General features: G+C 36.4%; 1 protein-coding gene across 1 annotated transcript in view; it reads left to right on the forward strand.

Annotated features, from left to right (window-relative positions):
* Positions 1-16,493, forward strand: part of LOC117327577 (popeye domain-containing protein 3-like) — a 50,930-nt gene extending 34,437 nt beyond the window's left edge. The window contains exon 8 of the mRNA XM_033884632.1: positions 14,729-16,493. Coding sequence (XP_033740523.1) covers positions 14,729-14,874 — 146 coding nt within the window. The 3' untranslated portion in view covers positions 14,875-16,493. The remainder of the gene's footprint in view (positions 1-14,728) is intronic.
* The last annotated feature ends 9,339 nt before the right edge of the window (positions 16,494-25,832 follow it).

Consider the following 25,832-nt stretch of genomic DNA (forward strand, 5'->3'; position numbering starts at 1 on the left):
CTATAACTTACTGGACCACAATCCATGTGATGGGCTCACACAGCTTACTAATTAACTCCAAAACTCCATAGGAAGCTGCTTCTATAACTTACTGGACCACAATCCATGTGACTGGCTCACACAGCTCACTAATTAACACCAATACTCCATAGGGAACTGCTTCTTAAACAAAAGTGCATCATCAGCAGTCTTGTGCTGTCAGTCTTTTTTGAGGGCATTTAAATTAGATTATTTTTGGTGTAATATAAATTAAATAAAAACAAATATTAAAAATGGTGAATCTTCGACCTCATCATTTGTTTTGATACAGGATGAGAGCTACTTTCATCCCCATAAATATTATCTACCCCACCCTCCCCATAAAATACTCATCTACCCCACCCTCCCCCTAAAATACTCATCTACCCCACCCTCCCCATAAAATACTCATCTACCCCACCCTCCCCCTAAAATACTCATCTACCCCACCCTCCCCATAAAATACTCATCTACCCAACCCTCCCCATAAAATACTCATCTACCCCACCCCTCCCCATAAAATACTCATCTACCCAACCCTCCCCATAAAATACTCATCTACCCCAACCCTCCCATAAAATACTCATCTACCTCACCCTCCCCATAAAATACTCATCTACCCCACCCTCCCCCTAAAATACTCATCTACCCCACCCTCCCCATAAAATACTCATCTACCCAACCCTCCCCATAAAATACTCATCTACCCCACCCCTCCCCATAAAATACTCATCTACCCAACCCTCCCCATAAAATACTCATCTACCCCACCCTCCCCATAAAATACTCATCTACCCCACCCCTCCCCATAAAATACTCATCTACCCCACCCTCCCCCTAAAATACTCATCTACCCAACCCTCCCCATAAAATACTCATCTACCCAACCCTCCCCATAAAATACTCATCTACCCAACCCTCCCCATAAAATACTCATCTACCCCACCCTCCCCATAAAATACTCATCTACCCAACCCCTCCCAATAAAATACTCATCTACCCCACCCCTCCCCATAAAATACTCATCTACCCAACCCTCCCCATAAAATACTCATCTAGCCCAACCCTCCCAATAAAATACTCATCTACCCAACCCCTCCCCATAAAATACTCATCTACCCAAACCCTCCCCATAAAATACTCATCTACCCCAACCCTCCCCGTGAAATACTCATCTACCCAACCCTCCCCATAAAATACTCATCTACCCCACCTCTCCCCATAAAATACTCATCTACCCAACCCTCCCCATAAAATGCTCATCTACCTCACCCCTCCCCATAAAATACTCATCTACCCAACCTTCCCCATAAAATACTCATCTACCCAACCCTCCCCATAAAATACTCATCTACCCAACCCCTCCCCATAAAATACTCATCTACCAAACCCTCCCCTTGAAATACTCATCTACCCAACCCCCCCCCATAAAATACTCATCTACCCAACCCTCCCCATAAAATACTCATCTACCCCACCTCTCCCCATAAAATACTCATCTACCCAACCCTCCCCATAAAATGCTCATCTACCCCAACCCTCCCCATAAAATACTCATCTACCTCACCCTCCCCATAAAATACTCATCTACCCAACCCTCCTCATAAAATGCTCATCTACCCCAACCCTCCCCATAAAATACTCATCTACCCCACCCTCTCCATAAAATACTCATCTACCCCACCTCTCCCCATAAAATGCTCATCTACCCCACCCCTCCCCATAAAATACTCATCTACCCCCACCCCTCCCCATAAAATACTCATCTACCCCCACCCCTCCCCATAAAATACTCATCTACCCAACCTTCCCCATAAAATACTCATCTATCCAACCCTCCCCATAAAATACTCATCTACCCCACCCCTCCCCATGATATACTCATCTACCCCACCCTCCCACGTAAATCTGATACGTAACAACGGCGGACTGAACAATGGCACATTTATAAGTTGGTAAAATGATAGTATTTTATTTAATTCAATGTTAATTGATTGTTAAACGTTCTTCATTTCGTGATAATTATTTGATTGTTAAACGTTCTTCATTTCGCGATAATTATGATGGTTATTGTGCGAAGCCGCTCGGTTAATGCGTAGCTAAAGTAGGCCCCAAAACAGTACAGTACACATTTCATTTGTGACACAAAAGTTAAACATTTGTACAGTATAATCTTTGCATGGCTAATTTTATCTGAATCAGAAACTATGGCTATGTTATTGTAATAAATGGTCTCTTTAATACATCAAAAGCAGTCTACATAACATGTTGCGTTTACGAAAGCACTACTGTAAAAATAGGCGATATGTGTTGGTAAAATTAGGTCAGAACATCAACATGTCTAATAAGCCCAGTCGTATTATATACCAAACATAGTTGATACCTGCAAAATTATCCATCACTAATTGGGACACCTGTGGATTGTTTTGACTGGATATGAATGTTTTTCACATCACTCAGCACGATCGGGCAGCCGATCCTTTCAATTTTACCGCAAGGGACACCTCGCGGACCTGCTTTCCTAGCGTGAGGTCGCAGGTTTTTATAGGTAATACCTTGATTGGCATTACTTAACAGATGTCTAGTCACAATTAAATAATCATAATGCTAAGTTAACACTAGTTATATGTGAAAATACACGGACGATTTCTTAGTTTGCCAAGTTATTTATACATTGTCGGGGCCTAAATTTGCAATCAGCTGTCTCGTGCGTGGTGTATTTTGCAATGTAAAAAAACTGAATTAACGCTAAAATATGTGGCATATATTAAATCACAGACGCATTCTAATGATCACGCATACAATCTAATAACCTAAACATGCTTGCTGATCAAATTAAAATCTTGGCATTTTTTCTGGGCTGGTCATCTGGGCCGAGGCGTCGCGAGCTTTCAATGGAGTTTGCCAAAAAGAAATCTTTCTTTACGTTCTTCATTTGATAAGTTCGAACTATCTGACATGGTGTCAGTTATAAACAGCCAGAGTTCGAACTATTACTATATATAGCTAAAAAATTATTGTTTTTCTAGAAAAAAATGTATGTTCGAACTATCCACGTGTTCGAATTAATCGGAGGTTTACCGTAATTGGCATTCATATAATTGGGTCACTGTGACCTAGTTGTTGACTGTTTTTTTTTCCAATTGGTTTTATTTTCAACATGTTACTGAATCATAATTATGAAAAAAATCCAAAAATGTCATTAAGTTTTTTTCAAAATTGAGCCAGTTGGGATATTGACCTCAACTTTACCCTTTCATAGCTCCAAATGGCCTCTGACCTGACATTAATTACATGTCATATAATGACCACCTAACCTCTAGGTATTTATACACAAAAAATTAAACTTTTTGTTGATAGCAAACCAGAGGGCCCAACTTTACACTCCTCCTTTACTTGTTACCATATATATATAGTGTAAGATATTAGGTTGTCATCAAATCCAAACAATGTATTTTACTAGATGACTTTCATTGCTTCATACTTTCCTGAAGCCCCATTTCGGGCATGAGTTATTCTTTCAGATTAGTATTAGATTTTGATGACAAAAGTATTTCTTTTAGAAAGAAAATTATGAAACAGAAAAAAACACAACATTGTAATGAATGAGATATATAACACCGCTTTGTACACAAGATGTATGAGTTTGCTTTTAGTCCAAGAAAAACCTGATATTTTGATGTGCTTTTTGTGTTTGATATCAAGATTAATTTTCAAAAGGCTTTTATTTCACAGATAAATGTCTGTAATGCACAACACAGTAGAAAATCTATTGTTTAATTCACTCGTGTGATTCTGTCTGTTGAAAGCCTTGAAAGCTTTCAGCCCAAACATAAAATTGAAAAAAAAAGAGGAAATAAAAAAAGAAACATTTTTTTTCAACTAGATACAAATTTACCTTACAATTACAACTTTTGAACATTATGAAAATCTCTGATGACAGGTCACATAAGCTGTTTGATGCGAAACAAAACTGAAATATCCAGGGCTTAAATAATCAGCTGTTTGCAATTTATAAGAGTTTTGCTTGATTAAGCATGTGTATAGGTAGATTATAACTTAAAGTTAGTTACACACAAGACAGTACAGAAAGCCTATCTCGGCTGTCCCCACAGATGTTGGGGGTCTTTTATGTTACATCAACTTATCTGCATAGGTGTTACATTGCCATCAAAAAGGGGTCAAGATAGGGTCAATATGGAATGCTTGTTGTGTCTTCCTAGGTTTTTCAGCCTTTCAAAGTATCATTTGTATCTGAACATCATCAGATGTATTCTTTTCTTCTTTCTACATATAGTGTAATATGTATAATTTATATTTAGTTTGACAAACCATCACTTCTGCCTTTTTTTGAAAAAAAAACCCACTGCAACTCCCAAGTTTATGGTAAGATTGTTGATGTATAATATTATGACATTAAAGTAGTATTACATGTTACAGTTGTATGGGTATAACTGGCATAATGTATCTTAAAATTTGATAATATATATATATAATTTAATTTTGTATGAAACACGCATTTTCATTGGCTGAAATAATTTTGTTATACCTCCATAACAAAATTTTTGACGTTGCGAAATGTAACGTCATTTTTGATTGGCTGATGACGTTGCGTAATAATTTATCACAGAAAAGAGTTCGCCAAAGAAAGTGAAATATCTTGGTGTGTATAAGACGAAATTAAGTTATAAGAATTAACGTAAATTATTTTTTCTGTTATACAGTCATAACATAAAAAACTGGAGTGTACTCTCTTCATAAACCGCTTCGCGGTTTATTTAGAGTACACTCCAGTTTTTTCTGTTATGACTGTATAACAGAAAAAATAATTTATGCTAATCCTTAAATATACCCATTGAGCTGTTTTTAGTTGGCATTCACATTCGTTATGAGTGCCAACTGGTGAAGGGACCATGGTAGCTAAGATAGCTGGTCAAGAATAAGAGGATGATAAACAGTGAAAAGAAGGATATATCACGATCTCGGCAACCTATTGCTCTCTAAGCATACATTCTACAACTATAGGCTGAAAGGAAATTCTGGCTATCTTGAGCTTAGAAAGATCATCGACCTATATACTCTCCTCTCTTTTCTCTAATGTCATCTAAAAACAAACAAGCCGATCGTAATTTTGTAAATTCAACAGAGGACAGGTTGTTCTTACAATGCTTTTAAAATGTACATATACATTACATGTTATACATGTGTTAATATTGAAAATATTTGACAGATCATTGAGACTATGATATATAATCTGTCTACATACTGTGTAAATATGTATACATTGGAAATATTTTACAAATTGTGAAAATTGATGGGTATATATATTTAGCTCACCTGCCCGAAGGGCAAGTGAGCTTATGCCGTGGCGCGGCGTCCGTCGTCCGTCCGTCGGCCGTCCGGCCGTCCGTCCGGCGTCAACTTTCCATTCAAGCAACTTCTTCTCAATAACCAAAAGGCCTAGAGACCTAATATTGGGCCTGTAGCATGCTGGGGTGAAGGGCTACCAAGTTTGTTCAAATGAATGACCTTGACCTTCATTCAAGGTCACAGGAGTCAAAAAGGCTAAAATCTTCAAACGACTTCTTCTCAACAACCAACAGTCCCAGGGAGTTGATATTGGGTCTGTAGCATGCTGGGGTAAAGGGCTACCAAGTTTGTTCAAATGAATGACCTTGACTTTCATTCAAGGTCACAGGAGTCAAAAAGGCTAAAAAAAAATTAGACGACTTCTTCTAAATAGCCAAAAGACCCAGGGACTTGATATTGGGTCTGTAGCATGCTGGGGTGAAGGGCTACCAAGTTTGTTCAAATGAATGACCTTGACCTTCATTCAAGGTCACAGGAGTCAAAAAGGCTAAAATCTTTAAACGACTTCTTCTCAATAACCAAGAGTCCCAGGGACTTGATATTGGGTCTGTAGCATGCTGGGGTGAAGGGCTACCAAGTTTGTTCAAATGAATGACCTTGACTTTCATTCAAGGTCACAGGAGTCAAAAAGGCTAAAATCTTTAAACAACTTCTTCTCAATAACCAAGAGTCCCAGGGAGTTGATATTGGGTCTGTAGCATGCTCGGGTGAAGGGCTAGCAAGTTTGTTCAAAGGAATGACCTTGACTTTCATTCAAGGTCACAGGGGTCAAAAAGGCTAAAATCTTTAAATGACTTCTTCTCAATAACCAAGAGTCCCAGGGAGTTGATATTGGGTCTGTAGCATGCTGGGGTGAAGGGCTACCAAGTTTGTTCAAATGAATGACCTTGACTGTCATTCAAGGTCACAGGAGTCAAAAAGGCTAAAATCTTTGAACGACTTCTTCTCAATAACCAAGAGTCCCAGAGGCCTAATATTTGGCCTGTAGCATGCTGGGGTGAAGGGCTCCCAAGTTTGTTCAAATGAAGACCTTGACTTTCATTCAAGGTCACAGGAGTCAAAAAGGCTAAAATCTTTAAACGACTTCTTCTCAATAACCAAGAGTCTCAGGGAGTTGATTTTGGGTCTGTAGCATGCTGCGGTAAAGGGCTACCAATTTTGTTCAAATGAATGACCTTGACCTTCATTCAAGGTCACAGGAGTCAAAAAGGCTAAAATCTTTAAACAACTTCTTCTCAATAACCAAGAGTCCCAGGGAGTTGATATTGGGTCTGTAGCATGCTGGGGTGAAGGGCTACCAAGTTTGTTCAAATGAATGACCTTGACTTTCATTCAAGGTCACAGGAGTCAAAAAGGCTAAAATCTTTAAACGACTTCTTCTCAATAACCAAGAGTCCCAGAGACCTAATATTTGGCCTGTAGCATGCTGGGATGAAGGGCTACCAAGTTTGTTCAAATGAATGACCTTGACCTTCATTCAAGGTCACAGGGGTCAAAAAGGCTAAAATCTTCAAACGACTTCTTCTCAATAACCAACAGTCCCAGGGAGTTGATATTGGGTCTGTAGCATGCTGGGATGAAGGGCTACCTAGTTTGTTCAAGTGAATGGCCTTGACTTTCATTCAAGGTCACAGGGGCCAAAAAGGCTAAAATCTTTAAACGACTTCTTCTCGATAACCAACTGTCCCAGAGACCTAATATTTGGCCTGTAGCATGCTGGGGTAAAGAGCTACCAAGTTTTTTCAAATGAATGACCTTGACTTTTATTCAAGGTCACAGGAGTCAAAAAGGCTAAAATCTTTAAACAACTTCTTCTCAATAACCAAGAGTCCCAGAGACCTAATATTTGGCCTGTAGCATGCTGGGGTGAAGGGCTACCAAGTTTGTTCAAATGAATGACCTTGACTTTCATTCAAGGTCACAGGAGTCAAAAAGGCTAAAATCTTTAAACGACTTCTTCTCAATAACCAAGAGTCCCAGAGAGTTGATATTGGGTCTGTAGCATGCTGGGGTAAAGGGCTACCAAGTTTGTTCAAATGAATGACCTTGACCTTCATTCAAGGTCACAGGGGTCAAAAAGGCTAAAATCTTTAAACAACTTCTTCTCAATTACCAAGAGTCCCAGGGAGTTGATATTGGCTCTGTAGCATGCTGGGGTGAAGGGCTACCAAGTTTGTTTAAATGAATGACCTTGACCTTCATTCAAGGTCACGTCGATCAAGTATGCTTAAATCTTTAAATGACTTTTAGTGAAAAGCCAAAGTGCAGAGAGACATTATATTGGTCCTGTAGCATGCTTTCAAATAACTGCAGGATCCATATATGAAAAGATCACTGCATTGCAGGTGAGCGATTTGGGCCCATTGGGCCCTTGTTACTGTATGTCACGGGTCTCTCATCTCATGTCAACAAAAAATAGATTTTTTATCGTGTCTGTATACAGCAAGCACAATGCAGGTGAACATTTTATTATCTAAGGACAGAAAGTTAAATTACCGCTCACCTTCTGTGAAACAAAAATGTGGTATTTGTCAAGAAAACATGTATTGAGCTAAATAACAGTGATATTTCATGAATCTCAGAGGACAGAGAGGGTAGGAAGGTTTGAGCCGTATATGTCAATACTATATGCGCAGATGTGTGATATGCCTTATTTAGATATCTCTCTTTGCTTACAAATTGGGTTTTCAAAATAAAGTTGGAGGAGGATGTTGAAATGTCAGCTTTGTTTGGTGAATAATAGACATCATCATACATCTATCAGAAACAGTCTGACAGTGTATACCCCTGTGGGGTAAGGTTTGTGATATCATCAGTTGACGGTGTATTCCCCCTGTGAGGTAAGGTTTGTGATATCATCAGTTGACGGTGTATTCCCCCTGTGAGGTAAGGTTTGTGATATCATCAGTTGACGGTGTATTCCCCTGTGAGGTAAGGTTTGTGATATCATCAGTTGACGGTATATTCCCCCTGTGAGGTAAGGTTCATGATACCATCAGTTGACGGTGTATTCCCCCTGTGAGGTAAGGTTTGTGATATCATCAGTTGACGGTGTATTCCCCTGTGAGGTAAGGTTTGTGATATCATCAGTTGACGGTGTATTCCCCCTGTGAGGTAAGGTTTGTGATATTATCAGTTGACAGTGTATTCCCCTGTGAGGTAAGGTTTGTGATATCATCAGTTGACGGTGTATTCCCCTGTGAGGTAAGGTTTGTGATATCATCAGTTGACGGTGTATTCCCCCTGTGAGGTAAGGTTTCACTACAGGTCTGTGATATCATCAGTTGATGGTGTATTCCCCTGTGAGGTAAGGTTGTGAGGGAAATGGAGGAGGATCTGTAGTCAATCAGTTTTTCGCTGATTTATTTCTTTATGATATACTTTATTTGGGTTTGAGCTATTTTGTTAAAAAGTTGATTAGGGCCCCGCTCAAAATGGTGGGTGCTCTATGGTAATCACTGTGTCTGTCTGTACATCAATCTTTTTGGCAGAGACTGTCTGTCAGTCTGATTGACAGCACTTTAATTAGGTCACCTGAGATGAAGTCTCAAGTAAGATATGAAATCTTTTGTAACCTATACTCATCGTCTTTTGTCCGTCAATGTGCGTCATCTGTTTATATTTTCAACTTCTTCTCTAAAACCGCTGAACCATGAAATTTGGCAGGAAGCTTCCATGGCCAAAGGGCAACCCAAATTGTGAATTATATGTTCCCCACCACCAAGGGACTGAATGATGGGGCAAAAAAAAGGTCAAATTGACTAAAATTTCAAAAAACTTTTTCTCAATTTCCAGATATGGTAGAATCTTATACCCTCTTCACAAATAGAAAGGCCTTAAGTCTCTTTACCAAAAGAGTTATTTCATGACTCTGGGGTCTCATATTTTCTCCCTGGGGAGGGAGTAAAGTTTAATATAGTTTATATAGGGAAAACTCATTTTTGACTTTCATTAAATTTTTTTTGAATTAATTCTAACTTGGTTAGAGGTTAGAATTAGCAGTTTTGGAATGAAGGCAGTTTGATGGTATATAAGGTCACAGAGGTCAAATATGATAAAATCTTTGAACAACTTAAACAATAACAAAGAAACCCAGGGAAATGGAATGGGGCCTGTAGAATGCTTTGTTCAAAATCGTTCAAAATCTTTTTGCTGAAATAAAGGCTTACAATATTTACTGTAAGTGTAGAATCTGCATATAAATGACCAGCATGATTGACTTAAACCTATTCTTGAAGTAGGTGAGCAATTCAGGTCCATTGGGCCTCTTGTTAGGTCACCTGAGACAAAGTCAGGCATAGTGCGTCATTAACAAATTACACTTTCATTTTCTCAATAACCAATTCCCAAATGACCTGATATTGACTTTGTAGCATGCTGGGATGAAGGATTATCAACATTGTTAAAATGAATGGCCTTGACCTTCATTCAAGGTCATGGGGGTCAAATATGCTGAAATCAGTATTATAGGTAAGATGAACAGGTCAGTCAGTATTTATAGGTTAGATGAATAGGTCAGTATTCATTAGCTCACCTGCCCGAAGGGCAAGTGAGCTTATGCCGTGGCGCGGCGTCCGTCGTCCGTCCGTCGTCCGGCCGGCCGGCGTCAACTTTTCCATTCAAGCAACTTCTTCTCAATAACCAAAAGGCCCAGAGACCTAATATTGGGCCTGTAGCATGCTGGGGTGAAGGGCTACCAAGTTTGTTCAAATGAATAAAGTTGACCTTCATTCAAGGTCACAGGGGTCAAAAAGGCTAAAATCTTTAAACGACTTCTTCTCAATAACCAAGAGTCCCAGGGAGTTGATATTGGGTCTGTAGCATGCTGGGGTGAAGGGCTACCAAGTTTGTTCAAATGAATGACCTTGACTATCATTCAAGGTCACAGGGGTCAAATATGCTTAAAAATCTTTAAACGACTTCTTCTAAATAACCAAGAGTCCCAGGGAGTTGATATTGGGTCTGTAGCATGCTGGGATGAAGGGCTACCAAGTTTGTTCAAATGAATGACCTTGACCTTCATTCAAGGTCACATGAGTCAAAAAGGCTAAAATCTTTAAACAACTTCTTCTCAATAACCAAGAGTCCCAGAGACCTAATATTTGGCCTGTAGCATGCTGGGGTGAAGGGCTACCAAGTTTGTTCAAATGAATGACCTTGACCTTCATTCAAGGTCACAGGAGTCAAAAAGGCTAAAATATTTAAACGACTTCTTCTCAATAACCAAGAGTCCCAGGGAGTTGATATTAGGTCTATAGCATGCTGGGGTTAAGGGCTACCAAGTTTGTTCAAATGAATGACCTTGACCTTCATTCAAGGTCACAGGAGTCAAAAAGGCTAAAATCTTTAAACAACTTCTTCTCAATAACCAAGAGTCCCAGGGAGTTGATATTGGGTCTGTAGCATGCTGGGGTGAAGGGCTACCAAGTTTGTTCAAATGAATGACCTTGACCTTCATTCAAGGTCACAGGAGTCAAAAAGGCTAAAATCTTTAAACGACTTCTTGTCAATAACCAAGAGTCCCAGAGACCTAATATTTGGCCTGTAGCATGCTGGGGTGAAGGGCTACCAAGTTTGTTCAAATGAATGACCTTGACCTTCATTCAAGGTAACAGGAGTCAAAAGGGCTAAAATCTTTAAACGGCTTCTTCTCAATAACCAAGAGTCCAAGAGACCTAATATTTGGCCTGTAGCATGCTGGGGTGAAGGGCTCCCAAGTTTGTTCAAATGAATGGCCTTGACCTTCATTCAAGGTCACAGGAGTCAAAAAGGCTAAAATTTTAAACAACTTCTTCTGAATAACCAAGAGTCCCAGGGAGTTGATATTGGGTCTGTAGCATGCTGGGGTGAAGGGCTACCAAATTTGTTCAAATGAATGACCTTGACCTTCATTCAAGGTCACAGGAGTCAAAAGGGCTAAAATCTTTAAACGACTTCTTCTCAATAACCAAGAGTCCCAGGGAGTTGATATTGGGTCTGTAGAATGCTAGGGTAAAGGGCTACCAAGTTTGTTCAAATGAATGACCTTGACCTTCATTCAAGGTAACAGGAGTCAAAAAGGCTAAAATCTTTAAATGACTTCTTCTCAATAACCAAGAGTCCCAGGGAGTTGTTATTGGGTCTGTAGAATACTGGGGTAAAGGGCTATCAAGTTTGTTCAAATGAATGACCTTGACCTTCATTCAAGGTCACAGGAGTCAAAAAGGCTAAAATCTTTAAACGACTTCTTCTCAATAACCAAGAGTCCCAGAGACCGAATTTTTGGCCTGTAGCATGCTGGGGTAAAGGGCTCTCAAGTTTGTTGAAATGAATGACCTTGCCCTTCATTCAAGGTCACAGGAGTCAAAAAGGCTAAAATCTTTAAGCGACTTCCTCTCAATAACCAAGCGTCCAAGGGAGTTGATATTTGGTCTGTAGCATGCTGGGGTGAAGGGCTACCAACTTTGTTCAAATGAATGACCCTGACTCACATTCAAGGTCACGTCGATCAAGTATGCTTAAATCTTTAAATGACTTTTAGTGAATAGCTTAAGTGCCGAGAGACATTATATTGGTCATGTAGCATGCTTTCAAATAACTGCAGGATCCATATATGAAAAGATCACTGCATTGCAGGTGAGCGATTTGGGCCCATTGGGCCCTTGTAAGTTAGATGAACAAGTCGGTATTTATAGGTTAGATGAACAGGTCAGTATTTATAGGTTAGATGAACAGGTCAGTATCTATAGGTTAGATGAACAGGTCAGTATTTTTAGGTTAGATGAACAGGTCAGTATTTTTAGGTTAGATGAACAGGTCAGTATTTATAGATTAGATGAACGGGTCAGTATGAACAGGTCAGTATGAACTGGTCAGTATTTATAGGTTAGATGAACAGGTCAGTATTTATAGGTTAGATGAACAGGTCAGTATTTATAGGTTAGATGAACAGGTCAGTATTTATAGGTTAGATGAACAGGTCAGTATTTATAGGTTAGATGAACAGGTCAGTATGAACAGGTCAGTATTTATAGGTTAGATGAACAGGTCAGTATTTATAGATTAGATGAACAGGTCAGTATCTATAGGTTAGATGAACAGGTCAGTATTTATAGGTTAGATGAACGGGTCAATATTTATAGATTAGATGAACAGGTCAGTATTTATAGGTTCGATGAACAGGTTAGTATTTATAGGTTAGATGAACAGGTCATGAACTAAAAATAGAGAATCGATCAATATAGATATCAATTTATATATACTTCATTGTTTAAACTTTAAATAATGCTTTCAGATATATAAACAGATAATTTTTAAAGGATTTAATAAAAATGTAAACAAAAATTCATCTTCATTGAAATGTTTTAAATCTAACTAATTGGAAGTTACTAATGTAATGTCAGATTAGTCAGGGTGTTGGAAAACTTGTTAAAATGTTTTATTCAGGGCTGTGATAATGTATAAAACTGCTGTGGTGAATTAGGGTTTTAATTAAAACACATCAAAAATATATTCTGACAAGCAAAATGGTAGAGATGAGATAGTAAATCTGTTAACCACAGGAGACAATTTGTAACCATTTCATTCTGACACAATTCTCATAAAAATGTTTCTTTGAAATAACTATCAATAAATGTATACACCAATTACTGATAGGATTGTTAAGTTTATTTCATTATAATGGTACACATGCTGGCATGAACAATCCGGCCCGGCCCACCTATCAGTGAAGCTACTCATTTGGCATATATATTTGTTCACTTACTGTAATTATTTTTAACTTGTGTTTTTTGTGTGGTGTTGAACCTCAGCCACCTATATAGCTATCACTGCAGACTTTCGCGATGACAAATTCATTCAGAACTCTTGGGGGATTCAAAGTGTCGCTTATATCTATGAAAATGCTGATGAGTTCAGGATAGGGACCGGAAATTATTCTTCCCCCAAAAAAACTCCTTCCGCAAAGTATTTGTTTGTAACTCAGTAATATGATTCATGCTTTTAAATGTTTGAAGACATCTGTTTAAGATGAAAAAATTATAGTAGAAATGTTCACAATGACTATTTGACATTGAATATTCCAAACTATTTTCTTTGCAAATTATTACGCTTGCTGCTTCAGGTTTGTGCAGGGCAGGTTACTTGTATACACTCGAAACGATGCGACATTGAAAAGTCACCTCTTCGATTGATAAAAATACTGATCACCTATCAAAGACTGTTTTAAATCTCGGATTTTCCAATTGGCAATTGACAAGTGAAATCTCTGATTGTTTCTTCATTTGATCCTCAAAATGAAAATAGAATACTTCTGAAGTTCTGACGTCATTTCCATAAAATAGGACTAAAAAATGGCGGTGCTAGTTGAAGTGATGATGAGGCAAAACCAAGCTTTTTCTGCAATGTAGATTCTGATAGCAATAAAGAGGTTGTACAATATATATAACATGTATGCGCGATTCAACAGGTCACCGTAATAGATAAGGTAGGCCCATTCATCGGTAACAAACAAATTTCCGAGACAAGCTTCTTCTGACAAAAGTTATCAAAGATCTCATATCTAATCATAATTCAGATCAATTAATATATGGAGAAAAAAGCTGTAAATAGAGGGCTTCTTAAAAACATGGAACCAAAATATACTGGAATAGTAATTCATGGGAATCTTCTACGTAAGGAATCGCCATATGGTTTACCAAGAACAATGATGGACGTCACGAGATTAATCAATCTAAGAATTTAACTTAATCATAGTATGTCAGTTCAAGTGATCTTTAAAAAAGTATTTCTGCATCTTTCAGCAGAAAGTTAACACAACCACAGCCTTTTTAATGTAAAAACAATTCCTTAAAATGAAATAGGATCGTCCTCAGTAAAACATCCAGGAATGTGCACTGAAAGAACAAAAACTAAACTGTTTTCTTATTTCCTGCCATTTTGTATCAATATAATACTTGCTGCCCTCCTTTAATTTGATTCCTCATGCACAGCACCTATGAGTGGCCTAGCCTTGACACTTTGATTTAATCATGCACTCTAAATTATTTTTGTACATGTAATTGTATGTGTTTAAATGAACATTACTGTTTGTTGTGCATCATTACTGCAAGTAAATATTCAAAAGTCAACATTAATGTGTTTTCTTGTTTGGTTGCTATAGTTGCAAGCACATTGAATTCTGTTCTGATATCTATGAGACATTGAATAAACAGCTAGAGAAATGAGGAAATTGTTAAACTTCATTCTTTTGTCATAGAATGGCTTTGGAATGTCATATTGAGTTCTTGAATTAACATGAATATCTGATGCCGAATATACATCAAAAGTTTTGAACAGATCTATTTTGTGATTTGACTTCCAGATTCTGTTGAGGAGAATGAAAAGACAGAGTTGCTGAATGGCCATGTGCGCCCTCCATTGTTTGGGGGTCCCAGTCTGTCAACCTGTAGTGAAACACCGTCGGGATCTCGAGGATCTGTAAATTCAGGACTACATTTCAACATTTGAGCAATCAAAATACTGATCCTGCAATGATGGATGGAATTTGACTTTTTGTGTTTCAATATTTCTTCATCTTAATTGTTTTTAAACAAATCTGAAATTGACAATTTAAAAACATGTTTGGCAATCTGAAAAAAAAAGTGTTTTCATGGGGAAAATGAGCATGCTTAATTCCCCTGTCAATGATTGTATCATTCAGCTTGAAATGGTGAAAATTCTTTACAGGAAACTGCATTTTTTCTAAATCAATTTCCTCTGTAGGTATTGGCTTTCTAATCCTCTTTCTGGTTCATCGTTATATTCGGTTACGTTGTCTGGTTGTTAATTCTGGTTACGTATTTTGTAGATGTGTGATGTGATTTCCCTCATGCATACATCTTTGGCCTTGTAACTTCCATTATCTGATACGCTTAAACACCAAACCCTCTTTAAATTTCAGTGTTAGGATACATTTGTGCATTACCTAATGAAGCTGTGAAATGATTATCATTTCTGTTCATTCTGCTGTGAAGAGCGTTGTTGTCAGCTCTCAGAACTGGAGACAACAAAGAGATCAAGATTACTGTAATGATGTGCAGTAACTATAGTTTTTACATGTGTTATTGTTATTTATTAACACAACACCCGCATCTTTGTGTCAGACTAATGCCATCACAAGACCGGTGCCATTTATAATAAGGCCTTCCTGGTATTCCCTGATGAGTATATCATTACGTTCACTTCCTTTTTTTTTAGTATTTTGGAAGATTTTTTAGCAGTATAGAACAGAATTGTCAAAGAAATAGCATTTTTCTTTCCCATACAAACCATACTTAGCTATATGAAGTCAAAGAGTAGAAAAACTCTTAGCATTATTTGATTGTGCAAACGTATTACAGAACACCGTTTAAGCTACTCGCATATAACTTAGAACACTCTGTGCTGTGTTCAGAAAGAAAGATTAGATGACAGATTTAAGGTGATTTACATCCACTTCCTGTTAGATAAGAGTTGTCAACCTATGATTCCCATCAGATGATTACCTAATCTGGTATGATAAATCCACTTCCTGTCTAATAAGTGTTTTCATTATTAGGCCCATGATATGATTTCCAGATTGAGTGCTAATCCACTTCCTGTTAGATTTCTGTTATGATGTCCTTAATGTGATTTCTTGATTGAGTGTAATCGATCCACTTCCTGTTAAATTATTGTTGTTATTATGAGGCCCATGGTGTGATTTTCTGATTGAGTATAATTAATCCACTTCCTGTTGAAATATTATTGTTGTTATGAGGTCCATGGTGTGATTTCCTGATTGAGTATAATTATTCCACTTCCTGTTAGATTACTGTTGTTATTATGAGGCCAATGTAATCCACTTCCTGTTCGATTACTGTTGTTATCATAAGGCCATTGTTCTGATTTTATGAATGAGTGTAATTAATCCACTTCCTGTTCGATTACTGTTGTTATTATGAGGCCAATGTTCTGATTTTATGAATGAGTGTAATTAATCCACTTCCTGTTCGATTAATGTTGTTGTTATTATGAGGCCCATGATGTGTAAAAGATTTGTGTATCATCAGCCTCTTATATTTGTTGTTTGCTTTGTTTGTAAATAAATTAATTTGTTGTCTATTTTACTTATTATCCATGTTTTAAATTGTCATATAAAAACTTAAATCAAGATGCCTTGGAGCAATTCTTCTTTTAGAAAACTATACTGACATTTTCACAACGAAAAGCATTCAAGGATAGCAATAAATTTAAAATCACTGCTTGGCAGTAAAGGAATGTTAAAGAGATTGAACACATTGCTAGGCAATACAGGAATGATGAAAGATTGAACACATTGTTAGGCAATACAGGAACGGTAAAGAGATTGAACACATTGCTAGGCAATACAGGAACGGTAAAGAGATTGAACACATTGCTAGGCAATACAGAACAGTAAAGAGATTGAACACATTGCTAGGCAATACAGGAATGATGAAAGATTGAACCATTGCTAGGCAATACACGAACGGTAAAGAGATTGAACACATTGCTAGGCAATACAGGAATGATGAAAGATTGAACACATTGCTAGGCAATACAGGAACGGTAAAGAGATTGAACACATTGCTAGGCAATACAGGAACGGTAAAGAGATTGAACACATTGTTAGGCAATACAGGAACGGTAAAGAGATTGAACACATTGCTAGGCAATACAGGAACGGTAAAGAGATTGAACACATTGCTAGGCAATACAGAACAGTAAAGAGATTGAACACATTGCTAGGCAATACAGGAATGATGAAAGATTGAACCATTGCTAGGCAATACACGAACGGTAAAGAGATTGAACACATTGCTAGGCAATACAGGAATGATGAAAGATTGAACACATTGCTAGGCAATACAGGAACAGTAAAGAGATTGAACACATTGCTAGGCAATACAGTATTGATGGAGAGATTGAACACATTGCTAGACAATACAGGAACGGTAAAGAGATTGAACACATTGCTAGGCAATACAGGAATGATAGAGAGATTGAACACATTGCTAGGCAATACAGGAACGGTAAAGAGATTGAACACATTGCTAGGCAATACAGGAATGATGAAAGATTGAACACATTGCCAGGCAACATATAGGAACAGTATAGAGATTGAACACATTGCTAGGCAATACAGGAACGGTAAAGAGATTGAACACATTGCTCGGCAATACTGGAATGATGAAAGATTGAACACATTGCTAGGCAACATATAGGAACAATAAGGAGGAGATTTAACACATATTTTGCTTGGCACATTGGTAGGCAATACATAAATGATAAGGAGATTTAACACATTGCTAGGCAACACAGGAGCGATAAGGAGATTGAACAAATTGATTGGCAATACAAGATCAAAACAAGATTGAACACATTGCTTGGCAGCAAAGTCACAAAGACAAAAGCAAAGCAGCAAAATACATAGTTATACAGCACTGCACGATTACATTAGTTTGATGTTAACCATTGAAGACAACGGACATAATTATTGAATTTAAATTGTAAACAAATAGGCAATGTTAATTTACTGTACTACTCGTAGATGATCACGTGATTGATGAAATCCTGTTGTTTTGTGTAATGAAGATGTAACAAATATAGAATGTAATGTACATTATGATGACAAACTTTTAACGATCATACTGCTGCAGTGGCCTAGGAAGAAGAAGGTTGAGTATTTATAAGTCAGACTCATTGAACACTTCACATGGAATCATCGACTGCACCATATTGCACTCCCCTGATAACAGACTGTCTCACTTGGAATCACCTGATGTTACGAGCTTTACATTGTCTTTTATCAGCAATTAAAAGGACCGTTGATAAGGGAATCAATATATAACATCTTCTTTTGACGCAGCTCTGTGGAGATTCTGATTTCTTGTTAAAGGTGTACTGGTGTTGTAGATACTACTGTCACATAATCATTGCTAGTCTAGACCGCCGTCGCTATCACCTTCATCTTCCAGACAGGTAATTAAAGACCAAATAGAACTTTACTTACCTTAAATAATTGTACGAGTATGACCCTTTGATTCCCCTTTTAATGGTACACAATTAGGTTTTGTCTTTTATATTTCTCAATTACCTCTGTAATCATCTCGAAATATTAAGATTGAACCATTTTAGACTCACCTGGTTCGATGGACCAAGGTGAGCTTATATAATTCATACAAATGATAGGGCTGACCCGGGGATCAAGGGCCAAAAAGGGTCCATTTGGCATTATTGACATTAACATCTTCTCTGGAACTAAGCAATATATAATATTTATATTTTATTGGTAGCAGCCCTAGGTGGATGGATTCAAATTTTAGCAATGATGGGGCTGACTTCCCAGGAGCCTGAGGGGCCTGAGGGGCAGGGTCAAAAGGGAACAATTTGCCTGTATTGCTAAGCAGGACTAATTCTCTTGAACTAAGCAACAGATATTACTTATATTTGACTGGTAGTATCCCTTAAAAGGGGTTGGGGATTCATAAAGCTACAAATGACTGAGCTGACTCCTAGGGGCTGAGGGATGGAATAAAAAGTAGCAATTTGGCTTTATTTCTTCTCTGGACCAAAGGGATTTAATATCACTCATATATGACTGGTAGCATCTTTAGGTGATGGGGATTTAGATTCTTTGATATATCTTTGAAACCATTTAGATCCCCAACCATTACCGTATATAGCATTGTTTGACATCAACAAATAAGCTATTAATTTAACCTGAACATGCATATGTTGATGTTTGGATGAAACAAACCAGGTAAGCAATACAGGCCCTCTGGGCCTCTTGTTTTAATTTACCAAATGCTCTATAGAACCTGTAGAATGTTATAGTATATTATATGTCTTATAATTTTTTCTATTCAATTGATGAATTATGTCTTTTCAGGAAACAAAAAAACATTATATAGGTTTCTTCTTCCTTCGTTTTGTACTTATGTATGTAACACCAAAGTTTGTCCGTGCTCTAGCAGTTTTATTCCTTAAGGGAATTTGGCCGATCTTCACACAATGATAACGGACCATAATATATCAGACAAGTTTGAGTTTTAGGATTTTTGTTAAAGTTTAAGCTGGTCACCATTACTATGTTTAGCAGGAGCTGGTAGGTGGCATGTATTGCTTTAGAATACCCTGTAACTGCTTGTTATTTTGAAGCCTAAACTTCTCCATATTTGCGATCAGTAATATTTTTTTAAATCAATGAATTATAGTGATAATCTGAAACTCTTTGAGATACATATCCTTCCATGATCAAGTATGACATCACAATGTGTAAGTTTTATTATATAATAATTAATTTTTCTTTGTTTTCATGGTAAATACTCAAATGTGATTGGTCGAAAAATTCTTTTCATTATTCTATGAAAGAAATTCTGAGAATGGTGCGAAAAATGTGACGTCACAATACGACAATTGACGTTGCGTATTGATTTGAGAAAAAGAATCCCATTTAAAACCAGTAAAATTGTACATAAAACATGTTTTAAATTAGAAAATCATTTTCAAAAATTAATTATAAGCGTTGATGTCAATTATTTTTTAGTTTCATCGGGGTATGAAACAAATTTTGTTGGCAACTTCTGTAAGAATCCGCTATGCGGATTCATACAGTTTGCAAACAAAAATGCAAAATGGCTAAATGTAAAAAAAAAAATGACATCAATGCTTAAAAAGGCATTTTGAGTGTAATAATTCCGTCCAATAAAAATAATATGGCACATATTGCACATTGAACATATAAACGAGCCTTGTCACCATGGGAACACTAATGTTACATACAAAGGATGCTGTACATTGTCTTTCGTTTTTTGTCCCTTTATGGAAAAGAAAATTCATTTGTGAAGCATGTTTCTGAAGTTGTGTAATATCTACTGGCAGTAAAATATTTGTGTTTTATATAATATTGAGTTTATTTAACTTATAATCTCAAATGAAATGAATAAACTTTTAAATAAATTCATTATTGAATGAGCACATTGATAGATCCTCTCTGTATCAGGTGGCGACATGTATTTTGTTGGGGATTCTGTAGATTGATGTGTTTAAGTCAGACCCAGCATAAATACTTATGAGATATTGTTGGAGATTGTAGAGGTGACCAAAAACTTTACTTAAATCATTGGAAAAAAATATGACAGCTGTCTGTTGGATTGATGGAGTGGTGAAGAATTATTGATATAAGGGTTTTTTACGATAACTGATTGAGATCTCGTCTGCCACACTAGTGATAAACCTTAACTCTCTATTGATTAGTTAAGTGAATCACAAGTTGGATGTGTTTAAGAAAATTCATTTGGACTAGTTTGATAAATTGTGACGAAATCAAGGAGACATGATGGATGTTTGCAGTGATCCTTCTTCAGATAAGCGAGGATTTTCGCATGTTGAAGATTGACGAATTCAGACAAATGCTTGTCTCCTACATTCTCCCAAACTATCATTAACCTGTTGTGGATGAGATCTGTAAGATATGGCCTGCCCTCTGTATTCAACGAAGAACAATTTACAATGCTTCCTTGTTGCTTTCATGGCTTCCCATGATTCTTGGAAAATAACTTCTTGTCACTGCTATAATCTTCTTTAGAAAGAATTAATGTTCAAGGTCAGGTAAATCCTTAAATTGTATCATAAGTTGGCCTTTGTCTCTATAGGAGGTAAATTGTTGGTAGTTTAATATATTCTCATTGTAAGAGCAAACATTTTCCTGTGTACATTTTTTTTGTACTTTTGAATTGATGATAAAAACAACATGAACCCCATACTATGAAGCATTCAGTTTTTTCAAGGAATTTTTCCATATTAAACACATCTTATGATGTATGTCACAGAATTTTGTTACAAATGTTATTGAAACTTCAGTAGTTGAAAACAAAAAAATAAAATCTACTGACTGCCAATCAAATGACCAACATCAAAATGGTCGACAAATACATTGGCAAGGGAAATAACTCTTAAGCAATAAATACATAAATATTTATTTATTTATTTTTAATTTTATTTCATTAATATCAAACCTTAAGAATTTCAAATTATTTTGCGTTTTGTAGTTTGTCACCCTTTATAATAACAGTATAGCAAATGGTACAGCTTTATGAATTATTTTCTATATGATATTATATATACACTGTTTTAAAAAAGTCCTATAAATAATTTTGTTTTTGAGAAATAATGATCTGAGATCACATTTAACTGATGATGCTGGTACCGGACATTTTGAAGTTGCATTTGGTTTTTATTCCAGAGATCTGTTGTTTGCTACCGCACTTCATTTCAATGTGTTGTCACATGTAAATTTGGGCTATGCTGGTCTGTTACGAGTGTGCATAAGTGTATTGGACACAACATGAAGTAATGTACTGTCAATATTATGGTGCAAATTGGTAATGATTTACTCCCAGGTCTGGAAGAAGTGATCGATTCATGATTACATCATCGTTTCTTACTTTTTTTTTTATTCTCGTCTGCCATACCTTAGAGGAAATTAAATATGCATAAATATTTGTGATTTTCAGGCTTGACATGAAGCAGTTATGATTGTGGAGAGATGAGAAAAATTAGTGGGTTTCTATTTGTTGATTTGTCTGTTCATCTGAGAATGAAATCCCATATATACTGAGTTAGCAATGCAATGTGAGCTGTGTATCACTTTAGGGTGTGTATGCCAAAGGTCAAGGTCATATTGAGCTCAAACAGCAAGTCATTATTTGGACCAAAACTTCTTATGCTCTTGTGGGTGAATGAATTTATATATGGATGTCATTTAGATAGAAAGATGCCATGTTGAGTTCCATTTTCTGGTTTATATAATTTGACTGATATTTCTACTCTACTTCAATCCTATATACTTGTTTGTTATTTGAGAATTTTTCTTTGTTCTCTGAAAATCATTACATGGTTTATTAGTTCCCTATAGGTGAAAAGAGGAGAGTGGCTATAGGTTTTCTCCCCGTCTGTCCATCCGTTCATCCACTCAATTTTTCCACATCTTCCTCAGCCATGCTTCAAGGTAAATGTTGGTGAAAGTTGGTATGTAACTCAGTATGAATAGCTACAGATTAAATTCGAGTTTCAGGGTTTTTGGGTCAAGGTCAATGTCACTTGTTATTTTTAGCGAGGGCTTGTAGAGGACATGTGTTGCTTTAGCAATACCCAGCATGCTTGTTATTTAAAAAAAATATTAACAACACTTACGCATGTAATTTTTTGCTATGAGTTTTATTTTATATATATCATAGAAAAAAAAGTTCAATATTTACGAGGACATTCAGGTTTTGACTGCAGTGGTTCAGGATGAATTGCTAAGTCTCTGAAAATAATATGTAATACATTTCATAAATTTTATACATACTTTGTACATCATATAATGTTAGATTTCTAAAGGCATTGCATTAGTTCTGATTTACAAGCCTCACATAATGTCAATGTCCTAATTTTTGCGTGTCCTAGAAGTGATCTAATGGAATGTCTCGACCTATATTTGTTTCTCAGCAAATTGAATATTTCCATCAATATTCTCAAAGTGATGCGGAAGATGTCTTAGCTTGGATACCCAAATTCTGGGAGCAAATGCCGTTAATGGTCTTACATATTATACTACACTTAAGGTTAGGTTTCAGATTAATTTTGAAATCCACTCTGGGGTTTATATGTTACTACAGTAACAGGTTTATATATAGTAAGCCAAGCTTTTAATGCCAGTAGGTGAAAAACTACAAGTCACAGATTTTGTTTGTGCTTTATAGAATGAAAAGATTTGCTGGATTTGTGATTCATGGCTTTATAGAAACAAGAAAAAAACATAGTGGGAGTAATAATGAAGTGTATTGAAAGCCTTAGGCAAACATGTACTGCTGCAGAGATAGGCCAATGTTACGCGATGACTGACAAACTAAAAAACATTGTGATTAACGTATAGTTCAGTTGGGGATGGTCTATACAAAATATCATTCATTCGTTCTGTAGAAGGTTTTCTGATTGAAAATGAAGGAAAACGGTGTGGGAGCAAGCTATTTTAGGAAACAGGATTAAATAGTCGTAGTTTATCCGCTTTTCTGATTTATATTACATTTCATGTGTTTGCCAAGACGTAAAAGTTATCAGAATACATGTATTCCTTGCCTTTCCTCCATTTAGTGTGGACATGTTGGAATTAAATTTCAGTAAACCATTTTTATGCACGCAGACTATCTAAGGGAAATGTATCTGGTGGAAAGGAGTGGTGGTGTCTGGTTAAAACCCAGGTAATACTGATAATGTCTCTAGTCCTACTTGACGGACAAGTAAATTTCAGATCAGAGTTCAACTGAACCATTACCTATGTAATGGGAGTGGATTTTGTGGAGTTGTGTCCCTTTGTTAGAAATGTGTATTTTTGTACAGATGGAAGGGTTTTATTAAAATAAAAAGAATTGATGTTCAGTGTACATTTTTTGTGTCCAGAATGTAGGTTATATGTAGTATAAGATTTTTATCTAGTTTGGGAGAGTTGCGAGTGATAATGTTTGAGTATTTTACAGTGTTACAGTGTGACAGTTTATATATGTAAACGTAGTGGATGACAGCGTGGAGGTCTACTGATTCCGAACTTCAGTGTTTCCATGCTGCTGTTAGTCTTTCTCTAAATTAAGTCCTTTTGTCTTGTATTTGGTGCCAGAATCCCTGTCGTCTATATGGTATATCTGTTGCTCAAGGAAATTATACAAAAAGTCTCCTATTTCTGTATCACTTGTCTGCCGTTTTCTTAGTAATATTACTATGTGTATGAATTCTGATTTTATCCATTTCTCCAAGAACACATTCTCCGAGTATTGGTGTACTGCAGGTATTTTATGCTCTATCCAGGAGGATAAACTGGTAACTTCCTTTGTAATGTCATGTGAAATCTTGTGATATTGCACTTTCTTGAAATGCATTACTTGCTTAAGTATTTACTTGTTTTGGTGTTATATTAAGTTAAATTGGTACTCTGTTTATATTTTGATTTTTCTGTAAATAAGAATTGTTTTCAAGCTTAAATAGAATTAATTAAAGAAAGGTGATGTAGTTAAACCTCTCTGATAGTGGGAGTATAGGTTTTAATCTGTGGCTGTATTTATGTTGTAATTGTTTACAATTCATTGAATAAAGTAAATATCTTATTTCATTTTTGCCATATGCAAGTTCCACATAGTTTCTAGTTGTGCATTTTAAATTTTGGAAGCAGATTGAAATGAAATGACTGGCAGGTGGCCATTTTGAGTTTAACAGCTTGAAGTGTTTTACAGCTATTTCTCAGAAAGCTTTTCATGGATATTTTTCAAATTTGATATGTATGTTCCCCTCGGTCTCTAGTTGTGCATATTGAATTTTGATGGAGAACAATCGGAATCAAAATGGCCATTGGCCAAATTGATATGTTGAAGTTTGTTGCTACTAGTTCTCAGACAGAACTTTTTATTTATCTCTTGCTTTCATTGAAACAGGAGATATTAATTTGGGTTTGTCCGTCCTTCTCTCACATTTCGTTTCTATGCAATAACTGGCCCCTTCATTAATTAATGCGGATTCCCTGAAATAATTGGAACAGTTGTAAACATATTTTCTTCAAACTTGATAACAAAATTAAATGCCTTAATGGCTCAGTCAAGTTCAAATGACACTTTTGCTTGAGGTTAGTTGGAAGAGTTATGGCCACTTGAAAATTAAGTTTTCTCCTGTTTCCTATATGATAACTCAAACAAATATTATACGATTATCATCAAATACATATATATGTAACTCTCCCAAATATTTAGAAAGTCTTCAAACTTACGAACATGATTCAATGTATGAAGGGCTTAGCCACATTCATGATAGGGTTTGGTAATGGCAGATGAGAAAAAAAGTTTTGCAAATATGTACATGTTTAATAAATCAGTGAGGAAATAAATTCAATGAATTTGCTTGTTGTATTTACATTCTCCTATTTTATATGTAGGTTCCCCATGGTAACCTAGCTGGGTATATTAGATTTGGAGACTGATTGGAAAACAAAACATTTAACAGGTTGCTACTTTAGTTTTTGATACCTGAAGTGCATTTTCACTTAATTTCTTCAGAAGTGCTGGTATGATATTTCTCAAACTAGATGTGATACATTAGGGAGAAAAGACAAGAAAATATCCTATGTTTAGTCAATTTGATCCATATTCAAGGTAACAAGGGCCAAATTTGTTGAATCACTTCTTCTCATTAACTTAAAGGCCCTGAATCAAGTTCTTTTATTAACTGAACAGCAGAGAATGATTAAAAGAAGTGAATCTCAAGTGTAAGCCCATTGGGCCTCTTTTTTTTTTTTTAAGAAAAACTTTGTAATGACTTTCATGTCTCAGCTTTGTCTGGATAAATCTTCATATCTGGGTTAAGTACAGGTTGAATAATATCTCAGGCATGATTGCTTTTCAGGGCAAAGCACCTGAGGCTAA

This window comes from Pecten maximus, chromosome 5, assembly GCF_902652985.1.
Source record: "Pecten maximus chromosome 5, xPecMax1.1, whole genome shotgun sequence".
Taxonomy (NCBI): Eukaryota; Metazoa; Mollusca; class Bivalvia; order Pectinida; family Pectinidae; genus Pecten; species Pecten maximus.